The sequence below is a fragment of the Zonotrichia leucophrys genome, chromosome Z, assembly GCF_028769735.1.
Source record: "Zonotrichia leucophrys gambelii isolate GWCS_2022_RI chromosome Z, RI_Zleu_2.0, whole genome shotgun sequence".
NCBI lineage: Eukaryota > Metazoa > Chordata > Aves > Passeriformes > Passerellidae > Zonotrichia > Zonotrichia leucophrys.
Window position 1 is genome coordinate 38,944,788 of NC_088200.1, and position 24,124 is coordinate 38,968,911.

The following is a 24,124-nucleotide window of genomic DNA, read 5'->3' on the forward strand; positions in this document are numbered from 1 at the left end:
GTTTAAAAATGCTCTTTTCCTTATACCAAGTGCTCTGACATAGTTTAATTCCTTGAGTATGTTACAAACAATAACCAAAAAAAGCAAAATACCTTGATATGTTGTACTGTCAAACAACATGATCAAAGAAACTCATAAAAATTAAAAATTATCACAGCACAAAAATGTAACTACATTTTCTTCTTTTATTTGCGTCTCCACCCAGGGTGTAAACACACACTCAGGCATTCATTTATCTCTACAATGAGATATCTCTATCTATATTATAGATATATTTCTCTAGAATATGAGAATTCAATGAGAATTCTCATATTCTACAGAAATCTTTAGCCTCACAAAAACAATACTTAAATCCAGACTTAAAACTCTGAGTGGATTTTTTTGAGAAATCTCCAAGAGTTTGTTTCCAATTTCTGTTTCTAATTCTATGAATCCATACAAATATTAGCATTTTTATGGTGAAGGACAGTGCCTGGAGCAGTTCTCTTTAAAGGCATCTCACAATAACATGTTCTACAGGTAATGTAATGGAGTTACAATTTTCCAGTTTTATTTTGTACCATGCACATACACCTTTCACTTTTACATAAAACAGAATGTTATGAAACAGGACAAAAATAACTTATGATTGTATGAAAAATAACTGTAAAAAAAATCACAAAACTACACATACTGGTAGAGCAAAAAGTGTAACTCTTTTGAATTTTTCGTTTTTTTCATGACATAAAACACACATTTCTTTAGAGCAAGATATATCAGCCAGATATACAGTATGGCAAATTACGATAATATGTATATATGTAAGCATGTATAAATATGTAGATTACTCTGTAACCTTTAGGAAAAACATAATCCCACTTTCTCTCCTCACCAAAGTGCTTTCTGTAAAAAATCTTACACAAGATGCTGCTTTCTGTACAGAACAAAGGATTTATTTTTCTTAAATAAAAACTCAGCTAATTTTCATTTGTGGTCTTTTGCTTTAACTGCTTCAAGGAAATACATATATATATATATATATATATATATATACACACATATATATATATATACACACATATATATATATAAACAAAAAGCCCCAAACCAAGAACAAAATTTCAGACAAGAAAAAAGTGCTGTTTAAAAATTCTGCTATAAAGTTACACAGGGAAAACAGGGAATAAACAGTTAAAATGCATTTTTTATACTTATTCACACCTTTTCAAGAAAAGCTGAAAACAATATACAGTGTGACAGATGGCCTTAGCACTGCCATTCTTCAGCATCTGGTAGTAGTAAACCACAATGCCTACATGTTTGTGTGTCCACACATGTAGAAAAGGAGCCTTAAATGCACTCTCATACACTCCCACTTGTACAGATGCACTTTGAAACTGTATTTTAAACTCCAGTGTAGAACCATTTATAACGCAGATATAAATAGACCACTGACCCGGCAAAGAGTTAGAATGCATAAAAGAATAATTGTAAATAATTTATTTTCAATATTGTTTAATGTCTGTAGTCTAAAATAACTTCATCTCTTAGATATGAATCCCTTTAGAAACTTAACAATACAGCAAGTAGAATAACAACACAAATCTCATGGAGGCACAATTTGCAAATAACTCAGTTATGCAGGTAATCCACAAAATTGTATTTTCTCAAGCACCATTTTTGATTGTGACAAACAAGATTCCCTATTTAAATATCCAATATACATGAGCTACAATGGGGTTTTTTATGCAATTGCCCTCAGTGATTAAATTGATGCCTCAAAGCCAGTCCAACTCCAAAGAGAATAATGAAATAATAGTGAAGAATCCTCTTTGTCTCTGAATGAGAAGTAAACATGGGCCTACCTTTTTACAGACTGGTAGCCCATATTCATGTGCTTGATTTGACTCTTCTCTAGGGCCTTCTTTTTAGGATTAGGGCTCATGGAAAGGTGTAAATACATATATATATATGAAAGAATGAATTAATGACTTGCAAAAGTTTCTTTTTTTAAATGTAAATGATGAACCCCCAAGCTGAAAATGCCCTTTTTGAATCGTGTACTCCCACTTTCCCTTTGGTCAGTATGTTTCAAAAAGTATAATTCTCAACTCTACAGAGCAACTTGTACATTCAGATACTAGAAAAAAGTATTTCCAAAAGTTTAAAAGTCAAGGCGGTACAGATCTGAAGACAGCAACAATATTTCAGTTTTGTAAACAGCAATGGACAAACTCTGGACAATCATGTGCTTAAAAGAATTTTGAGGGATTTATATATATGGAAGTATGTATGTACATGTAAATGTCCACACGTAGTCTGATACTGCCCTTGTTGACTTTGGTGGAACAAAATACAATTCCACACATTTGAAATTAAAGAGTTCAGTGTGACTAATTATTCCTACTGAACCAAGTTACATTTGTGCAGTGACCACAGAATGGGCTTTAAGGTAGTAAAAAATTAAAGCTTTATTGAAAAGCGAAACTTGCAGTCAATGCACATTATGCAAAAGGATTGTCTTTTTGGTTGCATATGTATAGCTGTGAAGAATGCCTGCTGTCTTTCAATGCAATGCAAATCACATGTGGTAACATCTAGACCTCTTAGTGCAAGCGGGAGCAGAGGAACACATTCTCTTGTCATGTGAGAAGCAGAATATGTGGGGGAAGAATTTAGCACAGGATTGGCTACATTTTAGTCACTTTACTTCTTGTTGTACTTCATTTATGTGAATGGTTTATCAATATATTCTATGTACCAGATAAAAATCTCTCCATTAAATATTTAAGCATATAACTGCACATAAGAATATACTTCATGAATACAAACCTCAAAAGATTGCCAATGTTCACAAACATCCGGACATAAATTCATCTGTTCCACATAATTGCAGATTAAATTATGAATTGGACCCAAATTGGACTTAACAACTCAAAAGTTTGCCAGAAAAAAAAAAATGTTGTATAAACCTTTTTATTTTATCTCTTTGGAAGAGTTATTTCTGAAGCATAGTTATGGTCCAGCTTGCAAGGATGAACTTTTCTGTCCTTACTCTATCAGGTCATGAGAATATTATGATGTACACTACACATTAAGAAGCCCACAAAATGTATGAACAGGAATTAAAACCTAAAAACTCAGTCTAATTTAAGAGCTGTTCTCAAGGCATGCAGGATCACAGTGATGGCATCTCCAGTGCAAAATACTGGTTTTAACTCATAACCTTGTATGTTTTACAACTCAATTTGCTTGCATCCTGGACTAAATTTGAGGACCTTGAGCCTGACATTGATCAGAAAAATCAAAACCACCACATCAGTACAGTTTTATCTTTCTAAGTAACCAGAGGAATTGCAGTACACTTAAGAGTAGTTCTTCTTTCTGAAAATGTGTTATGGAAAAAGATTAGGACAACTAAAATTTAGGTGAATCGGTACAGATAGCTTTTTTAAAAAATGTGGAATTTAAGGAAGACTCTTTCCTACAAAAGATTTTAAGCCTTCCTGGCGAAGACTATAGCACAGACAGCAACAATGCTGTACAATCTAATTAAAAAGCAACTGAAAGTTAACATTCATTTATGCTTATCTGGCAGATCTGCTAAATAGCCACAAAGCCCACGTAAGTTCTTGTATATTTAAATTATCTTATTCATGTTTAAAGGGTCAGAATGAATATTGGGAAAACAAGAATAGCTGTATTGTGTGGCTTAAAATAAAGAGAGAAAGAAAGGACACCTACTATGAGGCCTGTAAGAAATTCTCTACCAACAACCTTTGATCCAAAAAGAAGCCACACCAATGCCTCCAATAGGTAGTGCCATATGTATGTCCTTCTTGTCTCCCTTTTGGATCCTGGTGTGTGTTAAACTTTGGAACTATCACATGCAGACAGGTTGTGCAAAACTTTATGCCTTTGAAATGTTTGTAGTATGCTCTGGTTTTGTTTATTTTCCTTGTTTGAAAAAGGAATTTTCTAAAGCTGTGTTTTTCTGCAAGTGCACCCATTCAGCTTGAAAGGATTACAGCCAACAACCAGTTTTCTTATTTGGTCTCTGAATTCCCTTTGAGAAAATAAAAGAAGAAATAATTTTAAAAGTATAGTTGCTGCACCACAAATGAGAAGAAGATAAACAATTGCTAAGATTTTGGCAAAGCTTGCTTTCTCCAAACATTCTTCTTCTCAGCTGGCTGCTTGATTAAATGAAGAATGCTTGGTAATTGTTTTTTCCCTCTCCATTATGTATGTATATCTAGTCATATCCCCATACATACATGGCAGTTTCATGGAGAGAAAAACTTTGTAGGGAAATACCGGAAGGCAAGATGAAACAGAATCAAGTTCTTGTAAATAGATACACATTACTTAGCCTTCAGTGTATACAGAAGAAAGCTGGCTGGAACAATGATCCACTGCATTTACTTGTAGGAAACTGCTGTCCTCTGGCATGCTGCAAGCTGAATCATCAAAGATATCTACAGACCCTGCTGGAAAGTCGTACACTGGAAGAAGAAACAAAACAAAAAAGCCCCAGTTAATAAGCAGGATAACTATATAATGATGTCCTAATACTTATGCATAGAACTGAAATTTTTTAAAATCAAATACACAAATAAAATAAACAAATCAAATTATGTATGACATTAATTACACAACTTATTGCTTACCAAGGGAGGAATTTTCAGTTCTCTCATAATCAAGTCTGAAGTAGAGCGGATTTCATTGCAACTAACCTCCCCATTTAATGGGTGTTAAAATTGTGATCATTTTTAAAATAAACTTCATGTGTGTTTAACGCATTTCATCATATTGAACACAGGATAAAAGGCAACAAAATATTGTAGAACATTGCCATAAAGTAGATTCTGGCACAGAAATTACTGCCTTTTACAAGTGGCAATAGTAAGCCCAAGAATAACTGTTTGCAGACACACTCCCATCTTTTGGATAACATGTTTACATACTGTAAGATTCCTCTTTGTAATTACAGGTGCACTGGCTTTGCAATACACTTCTGAAGGACCAAGACATAAGAGGGACTTCAAAGCATAATAAATGTTAAGTGGATTCACGCTGTGTGGAAGGACGGTAAAAGACCTGGGCATTAGTTGAGCGCTAAGGGTAGGCTCACTGTCTTGAACTGATCCTTTGCACAGAGATCTTTCAGCCTTCCAGAGCAGCATGCAAGCGCCTTAAGTATGTTTCATCTAGGCACAGACTAAGTTATATGCACACAGATGAGTGTTCATCCAGGCAGTTTTTGTCATTGAAACATGAATAAATGAAATTCAAGACTGATAAAACCAAACATGCACCAAGCAAAATCAGTAGTTTGAATCATCTCGGGTCTCTGCCACAACATGTGCAGTGGAAAGAAGTGAATGCACAAATATCACAGAGGGCTCAATGGACCTTATTTCAGCTGAAAAACACAAACCAGAGGCTGTCTAAGTCCCACAGGCTATAATCCTGAGAAGCCTTCAACAGTGCTCAGACTGCACACAGGCTGGTTGTTACTGTCACCTGTGGCGAGTTCCGGCCTCCCAACACCAACCGCACCATGAAGGTCTGAAAACTCTCCCCTCTTTCTAAAAAGTCAAATCTGTCAGGACATGTCCCACCCAAATACACAGCTCATGCATATCTGCTGAAGTTCACAAACTCTACGCAATCATACATGGAGTGACCAGCAGTTATTTACCTTTGATACCAGAATGATCTGAAAAACTTCCATGGAAAATGCCAAGCCCTCCCTGGCCTGTTGATGGGAGAGCTGAGCAGTCAACAGGAGGAACCATATTGCAAGAAACACTGTCTTGTATGTTCTTCTGAGTGTCAGCATAATGTGGAGGGCAGAAAGTCTGAAGCTGCCCATAAAAGCCTAGAATGAGAAGAAGGCCATCAGTAAAAGACCTGGACAGAGATAAAAAGGAGAGTTTGTGGAACCATGGCTATGAGAATGATAAAAAACCTCAACTGCCCTATCACCAGGTCTTCAATAATTTTAAACAAATAAAGCAGTATTGATATTATGCTCCCTAAAACTTCCTCAGGTTGCTACTACACGGACATCCTGATTCCATCATGACCTGTGAGAGGCACTGAATGGCTAGAAGCTGAAATTTTTCAGGAATTTCTCCCTGTACTGCGCAATCCTGTGTCTGAACTGGTATTCTCCAGAGTCACACTGTGCATCTGTTTGAAAATCCAAGAAAATGCTAAACTCAAAATGAAAGAAGATTACGCAAGTAAAGTCTGAATAAAATCCAAGGATCTATCACTGATGCCAAGACAGCTGGCTGATAGTAGAGTCATGCATAGAGACTCTGAGAAGAAAAAATTTTCATGGAAAGAGAGCACAGAAAACTAGTGTCACTTTCTTAGGTACAAGTTATTTTCACAATTCAGTGTCAATTATCCATCTTTTAAAACAGAGAGTCTTAAGCAAGAAATAAGTATATCTGGTTCTCTTCCCCTCAGTTATTTAGTCCTATTCTAAATGTCTTTGTGAGCATCTGCAGTGCATCAATCCAGTCTAAGAACTGGAGTCCAACATGACACAGCAAAATCTCCTAACTTGGTGTCTTTATTCACACAGTGTCATGCCCAAGATAATCTGCAATACAGCTGAATGTAGAATAACATGAAACCATATCCAGTTCAGGCAGCAGACCTGATATATACTTGATATATACAGATATATACTTGAGATATCTGTTAGGGACCTAATTGTACCATCACTTTTCTGTGTTTCATGCAGCACTTGAAAAACAAAAAAAAACCGCAAGCAGGTTGGCTAATAAATTTCCAGCAACTGAACATTTCAGCTGCAACTCTGGATTGTAAAATTTTGTCTCTTATTCAACTATTTAAAACACACACATGCACAAGGTTACATCAGCTGTTTCTTTGAATCAGTGCACTACAGCCAAGATTCATGATGTCAAGGTACAGAGCAAACAGCTATGACATGACAGCATAACTTCCCTAGGAAAGTGAATATTTTTGAGTATGATAGACGTGTAAGCTGTAAGAATTGCTTCTGAAAGCAAGAAGTTCTTCTTTTTTTTATAACCTAAAGAGCCTTGTTCTGAAGGCTCATTCTAAAAAGCCCTGGTAGACAGCTCAGGTCAAATTCACTTGTACAGTTGTGGTCCACATACATTTGTAATAGCATCCTTATCCTATTGAACTGTTGTGGACAAAGATTTCATTATAGATATGTAATGAATGACTGCCACAATTATAATTTCCATATGCTAAGAAGTTTCTGATGGACATCTATTTCGTCCTCAGTCATCTCTCTGCCTGTCACAAGAAAGAGAGAATATTTTCTCAAGAAAATCATTATATTGCCGTTCAGAAATATATGCCATGCTTGAGTAGTCTTTGCTTCTATGGCATGTAAAAGTTCCAGCTGTCTTTGGTCTGAAACACTTCAAGATAGCATTTCTTTGTGGAAATATAGGTGTATTTCCTGCAGAAATATACCTATTTCTGCATGTCCAGTAGGCAAATTACATGAACATCATGTAATCATGTGGTACCATCTGGCTGTGAAGAACAAAAGGAAGAGTACAAGAGAGATTCAAGTCACATACGGTACTAACAGACAGATTTTCAAATGTGAAAAAATAGAAATGTTTCTGTTTATTAAAATCTTATTATTTTTAATTTAAAGATAGCTGTTACTTGTAGACCTGTCTGTACTAATATAACTAACTCATAGAAGCTAACAATTTTTTAAAGAAATGACAACTTTTTATTTTTTTAAAATTAATACTTTGCATTTTTTTTAATTTCTTCCATAACTCAGACAGCTCTGGCCATCTGCTTAACTCACAAGGACATGTGAACAGAGTTACAGACACAATTTTTAAGAACAGCCAGATTTTTAGTGTCAAAATGTTTATAGTATCATCCAAAAGCAAGTTAGCTTTACCCATGCCTAAAGAACTTTTACCTTACTCTATATTAAACAGCACAATAAAGTTTCTCTACTGTGAAGAGGGAGCCTCTGTTGCTGTTCTTTCCTTTCATACTTAGAACATCTCTTCTGGATTGTCTCAGAGCAAGCAGTACCATATTCTGGCAGCTGCCTGAGGACTGTAGGTGCCTGTGTTTTCAGACACCTCTTCTGAGAGTAGTTTTTCATGGTTGAAAAGAATCACCAGTACAATACAGGTACTGGACAAATTGTTGCAGATTTCCAGCACCTGCACTGTCTTCTGTCTATAAACACATATTGCACTGGCATACAAAAGCATCTAGTTGGGAAGTTCCAGTCTTCAAGTCAGGATAGTTAAACATTTATGGAATGGTAATACAGTAAAAGATACTACAATCTAATGAAAGGAAAAGAAGGGCTTCATTTCTACAGCTCAGTGAGGCATCTAACATCAATTAGGAACATCCATGCAGCAAAGGATAGTGGGAATTTCACAAGCAAGAAAAGGGAACATTTAGTCAATTATGTAATATCAACTGAGGCAACAGAAAGCCCTCTCTGACAAGTTTAAGTCTACATACTGAGGCAGATTGTCACCATTGTCTACTAGCAGATTGAGCTGATGTGGCTATATTTACACCACTTTAAATCTTGAAAAGGCAGGTTATGAACTGCAGGAGATAGAAACTAACAGAACTTCTCACAGCCACTTCTTGCATACATAATAGTATGGTGTGGAGATAACTCCATGGTGTTTTTCTGCATTGCAACGAATTGACCAAGGAAGACAGCAATCTTTATATTGGTACTGGGAAAACATAAACTCTTCAAACATCTGCTTTTGAGAGAGAGAATTTAGGTAAGCCCTTAAGGCACACAGGACAGTGCTTTCAGTGTAGCATATAGGATGAGACAGCTGTGCTTAAGCTGGAGTGAGTACATTCTGATGAAATACCTTGTACAGTGATGATAGGTTACTTGAACTTTGAAAAAACATTTAATATCCACATTTTGGGTATTGAATTGCACTGTACTGTATCTTTCAATACTAAAAATAATAATTAAGAGTTCAGTCTACATTGTCTTTTTACTAGTTTTCAGTGCAAAATTGTTTAGAATTTGAACTTTGAGCTGTTATCTGTGTACAAATAATTCCTGTCAGCAGTATCTGTTTTCAGCAGGGTTTGGAAAGCTTCTCAATAAGCTTTCCTAGGAGAGTGAAGCAGACACAGTAATGATAACATGGGACTAAGTATGGTACAGGTTTAAGGTCCAAGCCCTTGAAATTCAACCATTGTTTGATCTCAGAAGATAGTATTAAACTGTCTCTTAAATTTGGACATGTAACAGGGCTTCAATTCAAATGTGACATTCACTCAGATGAGGGTCTCTACTGGGCCTTCTTCTTGTAAAGAATGATGACCTACATCTTTTGTCCTTTTAAATACTCTTTGGACAGTAGGAGAGGGAGATGGGAACACAGTAGCATTGTTTTGGCCTGCCCTGAAGAGAAGATGCTCAAGGAGATATGAAGGTTGCTGCACAAGCCAGTGCAAGTCCTGTGTGGAGTAACAATTAATCCATGGTGATTTGTGAATCCCTGGGAGGCAGGATTCTTTGGGAAGTCTTCTTTTCTGGAGCAACTGCTTGTGCTCCCAATTTCTAGGACTCCTAAAACTCCCATGGCCATGAGAGGAAGAAGGTGGTAAAGCCATCTGTATAACTGAAAGACAATTTTTGCTCCAGGCAGAAAGACAGACCTAAATGTCTCAATGCCTTTCAAGATGATTTCTTGCCAAATGTTCAACAAAAAAGGGAATCAAGTAAAATGTTTTATACTGTAGAAATAGAAGGGCTAACCTGACCCCTTCAAGCCTTGCACTAGGAATTTACTGGACCAGTTCCTTCATGTATGTCATTTGACAATGAACTGCACACTAAGAAATTTAACCCTGTACTCTGTTGGCTATACATTATTAGTGAAATGTCTATCTGAGAATATAGAAAGCCAGCTATAACTGCTTATATCCATTGGTAAATTTCATATTTTTCTAGTACTGATCAGTGCTGTAAAGAATTACTACTTTGTGGAGAAAACCACCTGCCTCAGCCTCAGATGCTGCTTCTCTGTGGCCAGTGCAACATGAAGAATGTAACAGGATTGGCACTTTCTTTTCTCTCCTTCACATTTGTGAACTCAGTAAGATGTTTCCTCTCTTTGCCAAGAGAGAGACTGCTTACATCCGTGGAAGAAAATAGAAGAAGCCTTGTGTCATGGTTTGACAGTGGCCTAATGCCAGGCACCCACAAGAGGCACTCGGTGACCCTTCCCTGCTATCTGGGCAGAAGAGGGAAAAAAGGAAAAAAATTAACAAAAGGTTCACAAGTGAGATAAAGGTTGAGAGAAAAAACACTTCAAGGGCAAAACAGGCTCAACTTAAGGTTGCAAAGGGAAATTTATTACTAACAGAATCAGAGGAGCATAATGCGAAGTAAAATAAGGCCTTGAAACATCTTTTCCTGCCCAGACCCTCCTCCTTCCCACCAACAGCACATGGGGGTTTTGGTCAGTTCATCACTAAAATTTTCTTCTGCTGCTCAGGGAGAGGAGTTCTTCCCCTGTGAGGCCATGGGGTCCCTCCCATGAGAGACAGTTCTCTGTGAACACCTCTTTGTGGGTCCGCTCTCATGAGCAACAGCCAAATCACACCTGTTGCAACGTGAGTCCCCTCCCACGGGCACACAGTCCTCCCAAAACTGCTGCAGTGTGGTCACTCTTGCATGGGGTGCAGTTCTCCAAGGACAGGCTGCTCCACCCTGGAAGCAGGGGCCCTCTCTCTCCCATAAAGTCTCCCACTGGATCACAGCCTTCTCCAGGCATCCACCCACTCCAGAATGAGCACATCCCCCATGGGCTGCAGGTGGATCTCCCATGGATCCCCATGGGCTGCAGGGGCACAGCTGCTTCATCTGCAGAGGAATCTTGGCTTTGGCACCTGGAGCACCACCTCACCTCCTTCTGCACTGACCTTGGTGCTGTGATGCTGCTTCCCTCACATGTTCTCACCTCCTCCTCTTCTCTTTGACTAAAAGCAAAACTGTGTCCACTTTGTTCTGATTTTCTTCTCAAATATGTCATCACAGAGGCATTACTAACCTCTCTCATTGGCCCAGTTTTGGCTAGCAGCATGTCCAGCCTCAGAGCCTCTGCTGGACATGGTGGAAGCTTCAGGCAGCTTCTCACTAGAGCCGTCTTTGTGGCCCCTCTGCTACCAAAAACCAAACTGTGCAAAACCAATACACCTTGCTCTTCCCAGCATGTTTCCTATGATATCTACAATGATAATACTCAGGAAGCCTGATCAATAAGCAGACTCCTAAGACCTTAAAAATTCCAGTCTGCTATGTAATTGTGTCTGTAAGTATGGCAAATCCTACATTTAAACACTTGAGAGGAAAAAAGAATACTGTTGTCAACATGCTCCTGAAATGTTAAAGTAATTAGCATTCAATGTCCACCAGCTAAGAAAAACAAACAAACAAAACAACCCACGAGCTGATGCTTTTTTTCTTTGGCTACAGAATAAATATACAGGATTGAAGAGAGAGAGAGAGGTCTTGTAGATGTTGATTACACATCACAAGTGGGAACACAAATGCAAGAGTCATCCATGCTTACACAGGAAGAGTTCTCCATCTCCCCACAAGTGCAAGGGACAAAAATATCCTACCTCTTGAAAAGCAAGTTAATACTTACGTGCTAAATCAGGAGGGATTAGAAGCATAACATTAGAAAATTAAAAGCCATCCATAACTTTTTGCCATTCTGTGTCAAGAACAGCACTGAAAATCAATATGAAGAAAAACACATAACTCCGTACCAGGATGAATAACAGCTAGCTAAGGTAAATATTTTAAGAAAGTCTGAAGGCAGGGTCCCGAAGGCTACCTCCTAGGGTCTTTCAAGGAAAAGTACCTTAACAATATCAGCGCCAATCCCTGAAGCACTTAATTTGAAGATTTGCAATAGCAACAAATACCTAACATCAGCGATGAAGGTTCTTCCTTCTTACCCTGGATGTGAAGGGCATTTGGCTGAAAAGAAGGGCTTTGTGCTTGTTGGTATGTCTTCAGAGGCATCCCTGCAAGTTGTGGAAGCTGAGAAGGTTGTGGAGTCTGTCTCTGCATCATGGGATGTTGAATGGACATTCTCTGGGGGCTGATGTGATGAGAAGGAGCTGGAGCAACAAACCTAGAAGTCCAAGACCACAAACCTGTAAGATCTCCAACACATAAGAGCTAAAGATTGTTTTTACTTTATTTAGATCACTTTAGTTATTTGCATAGATACAGACTTCCAAAATAAGAGTGTGCAGCCCTAATAGAGACGACATATTTTTAAATGGTGACGTATCATTAGACTTAACATCTGAGAAATTAGCAGGCTGAATTTCCCCTTATAAGGGAAAACTACTTTTAATCCACTCCTTCTGTGTGTGTGTCTAAGCCATAATTGGAGGACATGCCTAAAGGGGCACCTGATTTTGGAGCCACTGCCATCTGTTTATTGTAAGCCTTTGTACCAAATTTATTTATCAATTAATAGCTGGTCTTGCTCACTGACAGTGAGAGGTCAGTTCAGGTCATTGGCCACTGAGTTGTTAGGTTTTAGGTTCAGGCCCAGGTTTCGGACTCTAGAAATCTTCGTATGTTACACAGAGCTTCTTGACAATAAACAATCTGATGTCAATTTAAAGCAGGTAAGGGCAAGTGCTAAATTGCTTCCAGAATTCGACCACATCAAAATGTTGATCTGGACTCAAACTACAAACTTACAAGACTGGCAGAAGAGAGAGTGCTTGAGAAAAAATCTGGTGGTGCAGCTGCCACAGAGGTTCATCGCTGCACGGCTACATTTTGCACAGCTCTGTCATTATTGGCACCACAAGGACATGCAATGCTTTTAAAGATTTTACAGAAGAGTTTTATGGAATTTAACTTTTTACTGATTTTTTTCTGCATTTCCTTAGAACTGCATACCTCAAAGTCCATTACAGATAGGTCATGCAATCTTTTTCTGCAGGTAGAAAGCTAGGATTTTAAGAGCTTCTGTTTGTGCCCCAAACCACCCAATAGACTGGTGGGATCCGGCTACTTAATGAAAGCTCAGGAATGGCCCTGGGCCACTTTTGTATCAATGAGAGGAGAGCTGGAAAAATTCCCAAGCACCAAAAAAGACCCATGACATTTCTGCAAGAAGGTGAGTGGAAAGTGACGTGTCAAATCTTGTTGCAGATCAGCCTGTCTCTCCACCACTAAAAATAAGCTGCAAGTCTGCTGAGGAGGAATACCTTTCTCTGTGTGCTCAGTGGCTGCTGCTAGGAGGGATCAGTGCCTGCAGTTAACACAGTCTGCTGGTGTTCTAAACTATGGATCTGGTCCCTGTTGTCCTGAGACTGGGCCTCAATATACTAGATGACTTTTTTTTTTCTCTAATATAAAAGCATGTTTTTCCTAAAGAAGTGTCAAGGAAGAGTTTATCACACCCTGAATACAATAGAAGGTGCAACTCCAGTAGCAGCTCTACAGAAGACCTCTGGGTAGGGTCATCATACAGGTTATAACTATATTTAAAGAGAAGTCACTTGAGATCTTTTATGCTGCAGCTAAGAATCTGTATCTGCCACATGTTATCTCTATGTGGTTTTGACTTCATTTGAAAGGTATTTACTACATTTCTGGTGAATCATAATCTACATTTGGAGTGTAAGAAGTCTCAAGATGAACTCTGGATGGCATACTGCCTATTCAGTTTTCTGTGAGAAGCACATTTTTAAGCATATTAGGTAGGGTTTTGATGGTCCCGGTGCTGATTTGATATTAACTTCATAAACATATATTACTTCAGAAAAGCTATATGGATGGAGGAAATAAAAATGTTACTACTGAGCCATTGAGTAATGTGTTAAACATTTAATTTTTCCAGATAACAGCTGCAAGTAGACTGAAAGCTAAACCAGGGAGGAAGAGAACAAAGCATGCACATATTTCACAATAATTCTATTTTACAATTTTTTTTTTTTAGAAAGAGAAATCAGTAGTTATATTGTGATAAAAATATCAGAGGTTTTAAAAAAGTGCTGTAACTACCTCGTTATATGTCTCCTGAGTAATAACTGGAGTTAGTTTTTTGTATAGGAGTCACAGAGAAAGACTGCTATCTCCTGCCAGAGACTGAGAGCCAAGCACAGGGAGTCTTTAAATACTATGATTATTTTTAAAATCATGGAATATCATCCTTTGTATTTGCAGGATTAATTCAGGAAAATTAATTTCTGAAAAATTATTTTAACCAGTAGCCACTAATGAGAAAAATCCTTTTCAAAACTGAAAGTGGAAAGCACAGTTTTACAGATTTACCTTTGGTTTAACATCCAAAAACAGCCCCCCCTCCCCCCCCAATAACAATACATTATATTTCACAGGCAGAGAGGACTCCTTTTTAGTAGACATGGTCTTTATAATTATTTATAAATCAATCTGGCTTACCCATATCCATGACTATAGTTTTCTACTTTTTCTTTCCTTCTGCTTAACAAAAGAGAAACTTGTACTTGTCATAGCCCAGATTTATCTCTGAACAAATCTCATTATATTCCTGGCAGAACAGCTAATTTAATTGTGATCCTGAAACACTCAGGACCAGTTTGTAACCACTTGGAAACTGTAATCAAGAACTACAGTCAAGCCCAGGCATCAATTCAATCAGGAACCAGTCAGATTTGCTGAAAGTTGCCCTGTCCTATGCCTGATGTAAAATCCGAGCAGAAATGTTTCTGGAGCCACTAAGAAAATCTTTCTTTTCCAATTTTAGCCATGAAAAAGTATCTTGCTGAAGAATGACTACATTTCGTAGTAAGCAAGATGGATGACAAAGTTACCAAAGCTTACCTGCTGTGATGAGATTAGTTAAAATGCCCCATACAATGCCACATACTTTACTGGGGCTGGCCCAGTAAACAGTCTCTACAACTACATGCACAACCCAAGAAATGTGTGGAAAAGGAAGGGAAGATGAAAAATCAAAGAGTCAAAATATACAGTAAATTGTGTATTTATATAATGCTTTAATTTAGTTTATTTTATCATGGTTGGCCACCTGCAAATAAATCCTTTTTTAAGTGGGGAAACAACCTCTTATGTCTCTGTAGCAAAAATATATATAAGATGTTTCTTCACCTAGAAACCCAAGTGCTTTGCAACTCCTCAATTTATTTCACTGCAACCAAGTATTTTTAAAATTTTCAAAAATATTTTTCTTTATATATTGAAAGAAAAGAAACTGCACCTGCACATAAAAGACATAATTTACCTACCATTAATCCATGCTACACTATGGCAGAAATTGCTGCTAACATTAAATATTTGAGACAGGAACTAACTGTGTTGGATGTAGTTCTGTCTTCATTCTTCTTTTTTTTTTCCTCAACTTTGCAATGTAAATTAAAGCATTTGTCACCATTCAGACAAAATGAATCTTTATGGTTGCTGCTATAGATATGTTGCTGAAGTGGAAATCGAACATTAAAGCTGAAAATCCTGATTTTTTTTCTTCAGAGGCCACAGTTTTCTTTGGACAACTTGCAAACAGTATTTATTGGGTTGCTGCTCTTTTACCTGACGGAGTCATTTTTGCTGGGCTTCAGCAGTTTGGGAACATATCCAAATGTTATGCAGTTCACACAGAAAGGTGATCAGGCTTTCATCTGGCTGAGCTGAAAGTTTGGCTGCACAGAGGACTGAACTACAAGCTCCCTGTAAGAGGCTGCTGCCTCAAACAGTGTCCTGTACAGTGCTGCTCTTTTGGACAATGTTAAATGAAGAAAAATCCATGATCATTCCTTCCGGAATGCCTGAATTTTATTTCTAAAAAAGTCAAAAAATCTGGGATGGTGTATCCATTTTCTGCTCTTACATTCTTTCTATAAACTAACATTTTTTGAACTCACACCTTAAGCTGTGTCGTAGTGTCTTTACAGATCCTCAGTCTGCTGCCAGTGAAGAAAACATTCTCTTGTAACACAGTTTGTGAAACCGAGCATATTGCATTATAAGTTAGTCTGACTACTCAAAAGTGACAATCAAATAAACATGTTTTAAAAACACATTTAAGGAAAGTATACCTTTTGCCAGGAACAAAATTGAACAAATAAGATGTTTTCCCCAAAGTTATGAGTATATTCATTTGACCAAAATAATAAAACCCTAATTTTTTACCTACCTATGATGAATGTTTCTCTCCAATGATTCTCTGCCACAAGTTTTGTGGGTGTTTTGGCTTTGGTGGGTTTTGTTTGTTTGGAGTTTTGCGTTTGTCTTGTTTTGTTGTTGCTTTGCTGTTGTCGTTGTCTTTTTTTTTTTTTTTTTTTTTTTAAAGAATGCAATCTTCTTGCATAACAGAAATATTTTGGGCAGGAAAACCAAAATCTGGATGAAAGAAGGGATGGCAGAAATAACAAACAAGCATTCTGACCAGTACCTCATCTTTCCGGTGAGAAGATGAAAGGAGAATTTATGTGGAATTTGAAGTGGAATTTAAGGAAGAGAGCTTTGAGCAGGTACCTTAATATACAGACTCCCTGGAGGGAGACTATGTAACTTTTTCTAAAATTTCTCAGTATTTTCTGTGCCTATATTGTATCAGAGAACTAAGTTTCTTGCAAATGTGAGAAAGAGGAAAAAATCTCTTTGGGAAAAAAAAAAGTGTGAGAAAAATTCCAAACTTTGCTAGGTTCGCTTTGACAAGAGATTGTAGCTAGGTGGAACTCAGTAACACAAATCCCAAGTAACAAACAACAGGGCAAGAAGGAAACATCCTCAAGTTGTGCCAGAGAAGGTTTAGATTTAGAAAGAATAACAGGAAAAGTTTCTTCACAGAAAGGGTGGGCAGACACTGGACCAGGCTCCACCAGGGAAGCAGTGGAGTCACCGTCCCTGAAGGTATTTTAAAGACATGTGGATGTGTGGCACTTGGTGCATGGTTTTGTGGTGGCCTCGGCAGTGTTAGGTTAACAGTTGGACTTGATGGTCTTAAGGGTCTTTTCCAGCCTAAATTATTCTAGGATTCTGTGACTCTATGGTTCAGGTTCAGGGTTAGCCGTACCAATACCTCCGACACAAGCATTTGTCATTTATAGGTGTCGTTTGCCCACTAAAAATAAAACATGATTAACAGGCAATCCTCTGCCTGGAAAGAAGTTGATGTACTTATTTCAAAACCACATTGTTAACTACAGACCTTCTTTGAGGCAGCCCTTTCTATAATACATACAAAAAGGGCTGTGTAACATGAAGGTTGGAAGTCTTGGCTTCTTGGGTAGAAGAACTATGCAGATGCTTTTGCTTCTGGAAGTTTAGCCTGGAGCTACTTACTATTTTACAATGAAATCATAAAGGGAATATAAGCACACACTCAGATAAGTGAAAAGAATTACTGCTGCAGAACTTATTATAGCATAATGGTACTGCTAAACTGAACACTCTGGTCCTAAGTTCTTCTTGTCAGCCTTAAGAGTCTTTAGAAATTCCTGTGAAGCTGGGATGCATCATGCTTTAGGGATGTACTGTTAGCTCTGGTTCACAGGCGGATAAAAAATCACGTGGACATCAAATCCATGAAAAATTTTGTTACTGCATCACATTGATTAACAGGCTAGCTTTTGCTCAGAAGCAAGATGTATATTTGGATAATTTATTACGTAAAGAAATAATTTTAAAATATTAATTTCAAAATTTAGCACCATCAATTTTGGGGCACTGAACCACATGTATTAACAATGTCATTTAAACCCATAATTTTTGATCTGAATTTTAATTAGATTAGCCTTTCAGCTTATTTGTATGCTCATGCTTTCTTGTATTACAGTAGTGAGTGAAAAGGTAGTGAAGTACATATTCCCTGTTACAGACATGCTTTTAGGTACACCTTTGGTACCTTCATTTAATAGCTGCAGTACTTCATATTAGTGGAGCACTCAAAGTTAGTATCAAAGAGCTGGGACAGACTAAATGCAAATCCGCACCTTTATTGTTTATGCTCGGTCCTTTGATAAATGAAGTGATATCTTATATTCAAACTCTATAACCATCTTGCACTATGTGCTCTCAGAGTTTTGCACACATAATGAATGCAATATAGGATGTGTTTCATGTTTGGCTCAGTTTCTCACCTTTATAAGGCTTCGTCAAGTCCACACTTTCCCTCACACCACCTAGAAGAGAAAGACTTAAAAGAAACCCTCCCATTATTTCTCTATCCCATGGTATGTGGAAATGTAGAGAAAATGCTTTTTTCCTTCCGCTTCTGTCTCTCATAAACCTGAGTCTGCTGTCCAAAAAGTGGCACAGGCCTGGCCCCCAGCATCATCAAACAGCCAAGCCAGTTTGGATCAGCTTCAGTCCAACAAATACAGCCTTCTGCTGGAACAAGTGCTGGCCAGCCTGTGCTAGCTCTTAAATGATGACCCTGGGCATGCACAGTGTGTCAGGAGCCACACAGCACAGAACCACAAAACCACAGAACCACACAACCACAGAACAACTTGGGCTGGAAGGGACCTTCAAAGGTCACCTAGTCCAACCCTTACTAGCATGAGGGGCAACAAATGCTCTACTTGTACCCCTAAATCCTGCAGTCCTCTCAACAATGAGGTTGAAATAAACAGGATGATTCACACCTTTCAAAGACACTATCTCTGTCACTTTCTGTGCTGAAGGTTTTTTCACATTTTCACCATTCTCATCACACCCATGAAGTGAAGTGACAGCCTACTTGCAAGGCCCCTAGGCAAGTGTAATCTGCTAGATTCAATACACAGATTCTGCCTTAGTTTTTCTTTCAAACATTTCCCCTAACTTCTGCCCTATGTATTGCAATCAAACCAACATTACTGCAATACTTTTTTCCTTTTCTGAATTTAAATTGCCATTTGTCACACTACCTAAGTGAAGACCATGGAACTTTTTTAAATCCAAAGCAGCTCCACATATGGGAATTAGTACTTCAAGCCTTTTTAGAGAGGGTGTATACACTTAACAAATGAAAAAGGAGTATACCATGGCAGCTTTTTATTATTGTGTAGAGTACTCTATTATCTTGATGTATGAAATGCATTCAATGAATTGAATGAAGGAAGTCTCACTCTAGGCACCTCTCCTGTGGTTTTACAGCAGAAGAACCTCAGAAATGGGCTAATAAGATCACTGTCTTTTATAATTACATTTATAACTATAACAACTGTTAATGTGTCCCTGCCTATCACCTCGTGCTCTGGCAATCATTGGGTATGGATGGACAGGCCATGCATTGAAGAGAAAACTATACTGGGATAGAAGAGCCTCAGTGTCAGGCAAGAGAGCATGGACAGCCCCAGAGGGGAGCACAGAGGGCCAGAGCCAGCACAAGGGAAAAAGACCAGGATCATGGGGGCAGGAGTGGGGAGGAAGGGAGGAACAAAGCAGATGAGCTCCAGTGATCATGAGGCAGTAAGCTCCATCTCAGACTGATGCACAAAAACTTCCAGTGGCTCCAGAACTGGCCGAATTCACATGTGAACTCTGAAATAAAAATTTACTTTCACCTGTAGTAAGTTTCTTGATGCCACATGTTCTTCTATCTTCCTGATACAAGGCAGAGTGCATATTGCTTTCATCCAAAGAAATTATGCTCATTTACCAGTAATTGAAATCTAGTGAATGTTGTTTTCAGGTTTATAATTGGGGATTTTGTACTCTTCAAATTACTGTCATATCTGTCACTCAAGGAAATTAAATTCTCTGAAATACATTAGTGAAATACAGCAATTTATCACTTAGAGCACTGAAAAAGAAATTTTTAAAATAATGTTTAAGTATCCATGAGCAGATAGTAACAGTTTAGTATTTAGTGTGATGATGTTATCTTCCTGACTTTTCCACTAAAAACCATTTACTTAGGCCTGTTCAGTCTTGTGATTTGGTACACTTCTGGTTCAACGAGCTATAGATTTCTATATCTATAGTACCATACACTATCTAAATCATTGGAAAGAGTGCTGAAAATAATTTAGGGAATGTCTAACGATGAAAATCAAGACACATCTGAGCAATTGATTTTTATGTCACTGAAAGATCTAAAATCATAGAATTTATCATACCTAACCAACATATATAAAAATATACATTAGTGGAACTGTCATAAAACAAATCCTGACGATAAATCAAACTCAAAACTAGTGAAATAAAAATTTGTTCATTATCTGTTGTTCTTCATAAAATGGCAATTAAAAAAATAAAGGCAAGGTCTTCCTTCAGAAATGCTTAGTGTTGGGAGAATATTGACAGAATATGACTCTTCTCCCACAAGTAAACAGAAACATGAATCTCAGGGCCCCCATACTGTAAGGTATGGCTGTGGTCATCTGAAGTACAGCATGCCAGCTGGTATCACTTTCCTTGCTTGAGCCCTTCACTGGGATCAAGAAGGGACTGGAGGAAGTTCCTGAAATGGAAATGGACGGAAAATCTCCCTCTCAGACTGGAATAACATGGTCCACTTCACCTCTCCTCCTGACAAACCCCTACCCAGAGCAGTTGTTAGGCCAGGGCTGCCACCAGTGCCCACCAGCAACTGTATTTCCCCCCACCTTGGCATCTCTGAAGACAGTCCAGCCTCAGGCTCAAGCTGGGAAGCAGAAGCTCTTACCTCTCTGAGTCAGCAGCTGTGAGAAGAGGTACCTGGGGAGGGTGCAGAGGACTGCCCTGGATGTTTTGTCCTGGGGAAGAGTGGCTGCTGGGGTGGGACAAGGACACTGCCCCAGCTGCTGCTCCACTTTGATTCATCTGTGTGCTGGGGATCACAGCTGCTGAAAGTAGAAGAGAGAAATAATGCCCATCAGGCAGGAAACAACGCTGATAACTGACCAAACAACAACAATATTGATAAATGACCAAACACCAACATATAACCCCTCCTGTCGAGCTGCAGTGTCACCTCTTAGCAATTAAGGAAACTAAGGGTTTTCTGATGTGTTGTTTTCACAAAGAGAAGATGAACCACATGAAAATAAGTAAGTATTCTTTGTTGCTTCCAAATGACATTTCCATAAAACCAGGCATGAATGATCACAGCCATGTTCATTGTCTTGGAATTTTTGTCTGAATAAGGCTGCAAATCTTCTATACTCTTCTATTGTAGAAGATGTGTCAATATTCCTAAGATCTGTATTTTTAGAACTAGTGAACAGAAAGAATAGTTTCATAAAATGTGAAATGCTTTCTACATTTTCCCCTCATCTGTAAAAATTACAAATTTCTTGAAGAGCATTATTACTATCATTGGCCCAGACTCCTCAGTAACACATACAAAAATTTTAAACCATCTTTAACAGCTTAATAATTTTCTATGTGTTTTCTCTTGGATTTTTTTCTAATAAGGAAAGTTGCCTGTCTGTTTCCTTACTGAATAAACAAAAAGCAATATAGGACTTTGTTGAAATGTCCCAACTAGTTGATCCCAAATCCTATAACTTTATTTTCTGGTAACCCCTTTAAAAAAAAAATTTAAATCAGACAAATATAAATCTTTGTATCTCTGAAAATCCTGTTACACAGCTATTTCTGTCAAGTAGCTTATGCTGATGTTGAGTGGCAGACAAATGCATGCTCTTAAATATTTTATGAACCCAGAGAAGGAATTAGATAGTCTCTCTAAAAGATAAAAATTATTTCTCCTGTTTGTCTGTCGTATCTGTCTCTTTAAAAAAAAAGATATTGTTCAGGCCTAGTTACAGAGTGAAATTCTACCTATAAAATTTACATTACGCTAGTGAATATGTTGGAGCTAATGATTTGAGTTTCTTGGTAAAATCCTAGATTCCCAGTTCCCCAGGGTGCACTGTCACTAGTAAAACACCTTTCTAGGCTGAAATATGTCCATGCATGCTGCAATCCTAGCAGAAGAAAGACTGCATTAGAGTCTTCTCTATCCTCACCACAGATCAGTCTTCAAGGAAATGATTTCACAGGTCATAATTTTTCATTCACAAGTGTGAATTCTGCTACAGAAGATCAAAAAGGTGAAAATTCACCTTGTCTCCCAGAGCCTCAGCCTGTTCTTGGAAAGACTCTATTGATCCTTACAAGCCCACCTTTGTGACACACTGGATAGTCACCAAGCTAAGACAGAATAAAAAAAAACGCTCAGGATTTCAAGTTATGCTGTAGCCCCATTAAGGAGCAGCCCTGGACATTTTTCAGCTGCTGGAAATGGCAGACAGTGCAAGATGACAGACAAGAAACCACTTCGTGAATAAAAGCATCCAATACAGATGCCGTAGAGGCAATGTCAAAGATATGGGGAAGTTGACATTGGTGGCCAAAGGTGGAGGAGTGGAGGCTGACCTTGGTGCCAGGCTGTGCTCTTTGCTAACTTGTTTGTGGACCAGAGCCTCCCAATAACAACTCAAGTAATGACAGACATCTGACAGCAGAAGAATCCCAAACCTTAAAGAGGAACACAGGAGGCAGGTCCCACAGGAAGATGAGACATCACTTAAAACAGCCGAGTAATTTGCAAAGAAGAAGTTGAGGACATTTTCTTAGTAAGACAGGGGAATTTTTTTTTTCGCAGTTTGCTCATGTACCCCAAAAGTTATGTTTTCCATGTCTGTGTCTCAGTGTAGCATCAGGACAAGTGCAGAAGATAAACACAAAGGAATGAACTTCTGTAATTCTTATTTTATCTTTCATGCAGCACAGAAGAAAATACTGAAAAACAACCAAGCACATATTCTGACAGCAAAGGAACAGAGAATATTTAACGAATCAGGACATTGCTAAGGAAAGCCTCGATTGTCTAAATGAAAAGAAACTATTTAAATTATTCCTTGGCAAAATAGGGTAACTTGCATTTTACCATGACAAAAACTAACAAAGCTGTGTAAAACTATATAATGGCTTAGTTTGCCAGTAGTGTAATCTTTGCATTTAAAATTAACCTCTTCAGGATCAGGAGTAAAAAGGTTGGATTCTGACCAGGCGTTCAGCACACGGTAGCAAAAGTTGTTCGTCTTGACATAGCTGTTCTCTTCCACAGCCATCATTAGCATTCCATGCAAGTATTTTGTAAGCCATGCTTGTACATTTTCTAGCTGGTTCAGGCTGAGTTATATGTGAGTTACTTGCTCAAAGCGTTGCCAGTAAATACCTTCTCAATGTCTTTTCAGTCCATTAAATACCTGATTTAGATGGTGTGAAACTGAGCAAAGCATGGGTTTAGGAGGGGTAGGTCATGTTTGACCAACCTGGTCTCTTTTTGTGACCAGGTGACCTGCCTGGTGGATGCAGGACAGGCTGTGGATGTTCTCTGTTTGGACTTCAGCAGAGCCTTTGGCACTGTTTCCCACAGCACACTCCTGGAAAAGCTGGCAGCCCACGGCTTGGACAGGAGCACTCTGTGCTGGGTTCAGAACTGGCTGGGTGGCCGGGCCCAGAGGGTGGAGGGGAACGGTGCCACATCCAGCTGGGGTCAGTCAGCAGTGGTGTCCTCAGGGGTCTGTGCTGGGCCAGCTCTGTTCAATATCTTCATTGATGACATGGATGAAGGGATTGAGTCCTTCATTAGTAAGTTTGCAGATGACACTAAGCTGGGATCGTGTGTTGATCTGTTGGAGGGTAGGAGGGCTCTGCAGAGAGACCTGCAATGGTTGGATGCATGGGCAGAATGCAGTGGGATGGAGATTAATAGATCCAAGTGTTTAGTCCTGCATTTTGGCCACAATTACCCCCTGCAGCGTTACAGGCTGGGGACGGTGTGGCTGGAAAGGGACCTGGGGGCACTGGTGACAGCTGACTGGCCATGAGCCAGCAGTGTGCCCTGGGGGCCAGGAAGGCCAAAGGGATCCTGGCCTATGTCAGGAACAGTGTGGCCAGCAGGAGCAGGGAGGTCATTCTCCCCTGTACTCAGCACTGGGGAGGCCACACCTCGAGTGCTGTGTCCAGCTCTGGGCCCTCAGTTTGGGAAGGACCTTGAGACGCTTGAGCACATCCAGAGGAGGCAATGAGGCTGGAGAGGGGCTGGGAACACAAACCCTGTGAGGAACGGCTGAGGGAGCTGGGGGTGTTTAGCCTGGAGAAAAGGAGACTCAGAGGTGCCCT

At 38.7% G+C, this 24,124-nt stretch overlaps 1 protein-coding gene across 1 annotated transcript in view; it reads right to left on the minus strand.

The window, feature by feature from the left end:
• Positions 1-965: 965 nt before the first annotated feature.
• The window catches only part of GLIS3 (GLIS family zinc finger 3), a 155,733-nt gene continuing 132,574 nt past the window's right edge, over positions 966-24,124 (minus strand). Inside the window, exons 7-10 of the mRNA XM_064735573.1 lie at positions 20,673-20,832; positions 12,004-12,182; positions 5,684-5,863; positions 966-4,484 (exon numbers count right to left, since the gene is read on the minus strand). Of these exons, the coding sequence (XP_064591643.1) occupies positions 4,348-4,484; positions 5,684-5,863; positions 12,004-12,182; positions 20,673-20,832 (656 nt within the window). The 3' untranslated portion in view covers positions 966-4,347. The remainder of the gene's footprint in view (positions 4,485-5,683; positions 5,864-12,003; positions 12,183-20,672; positions 20,833-24,124) is intronic.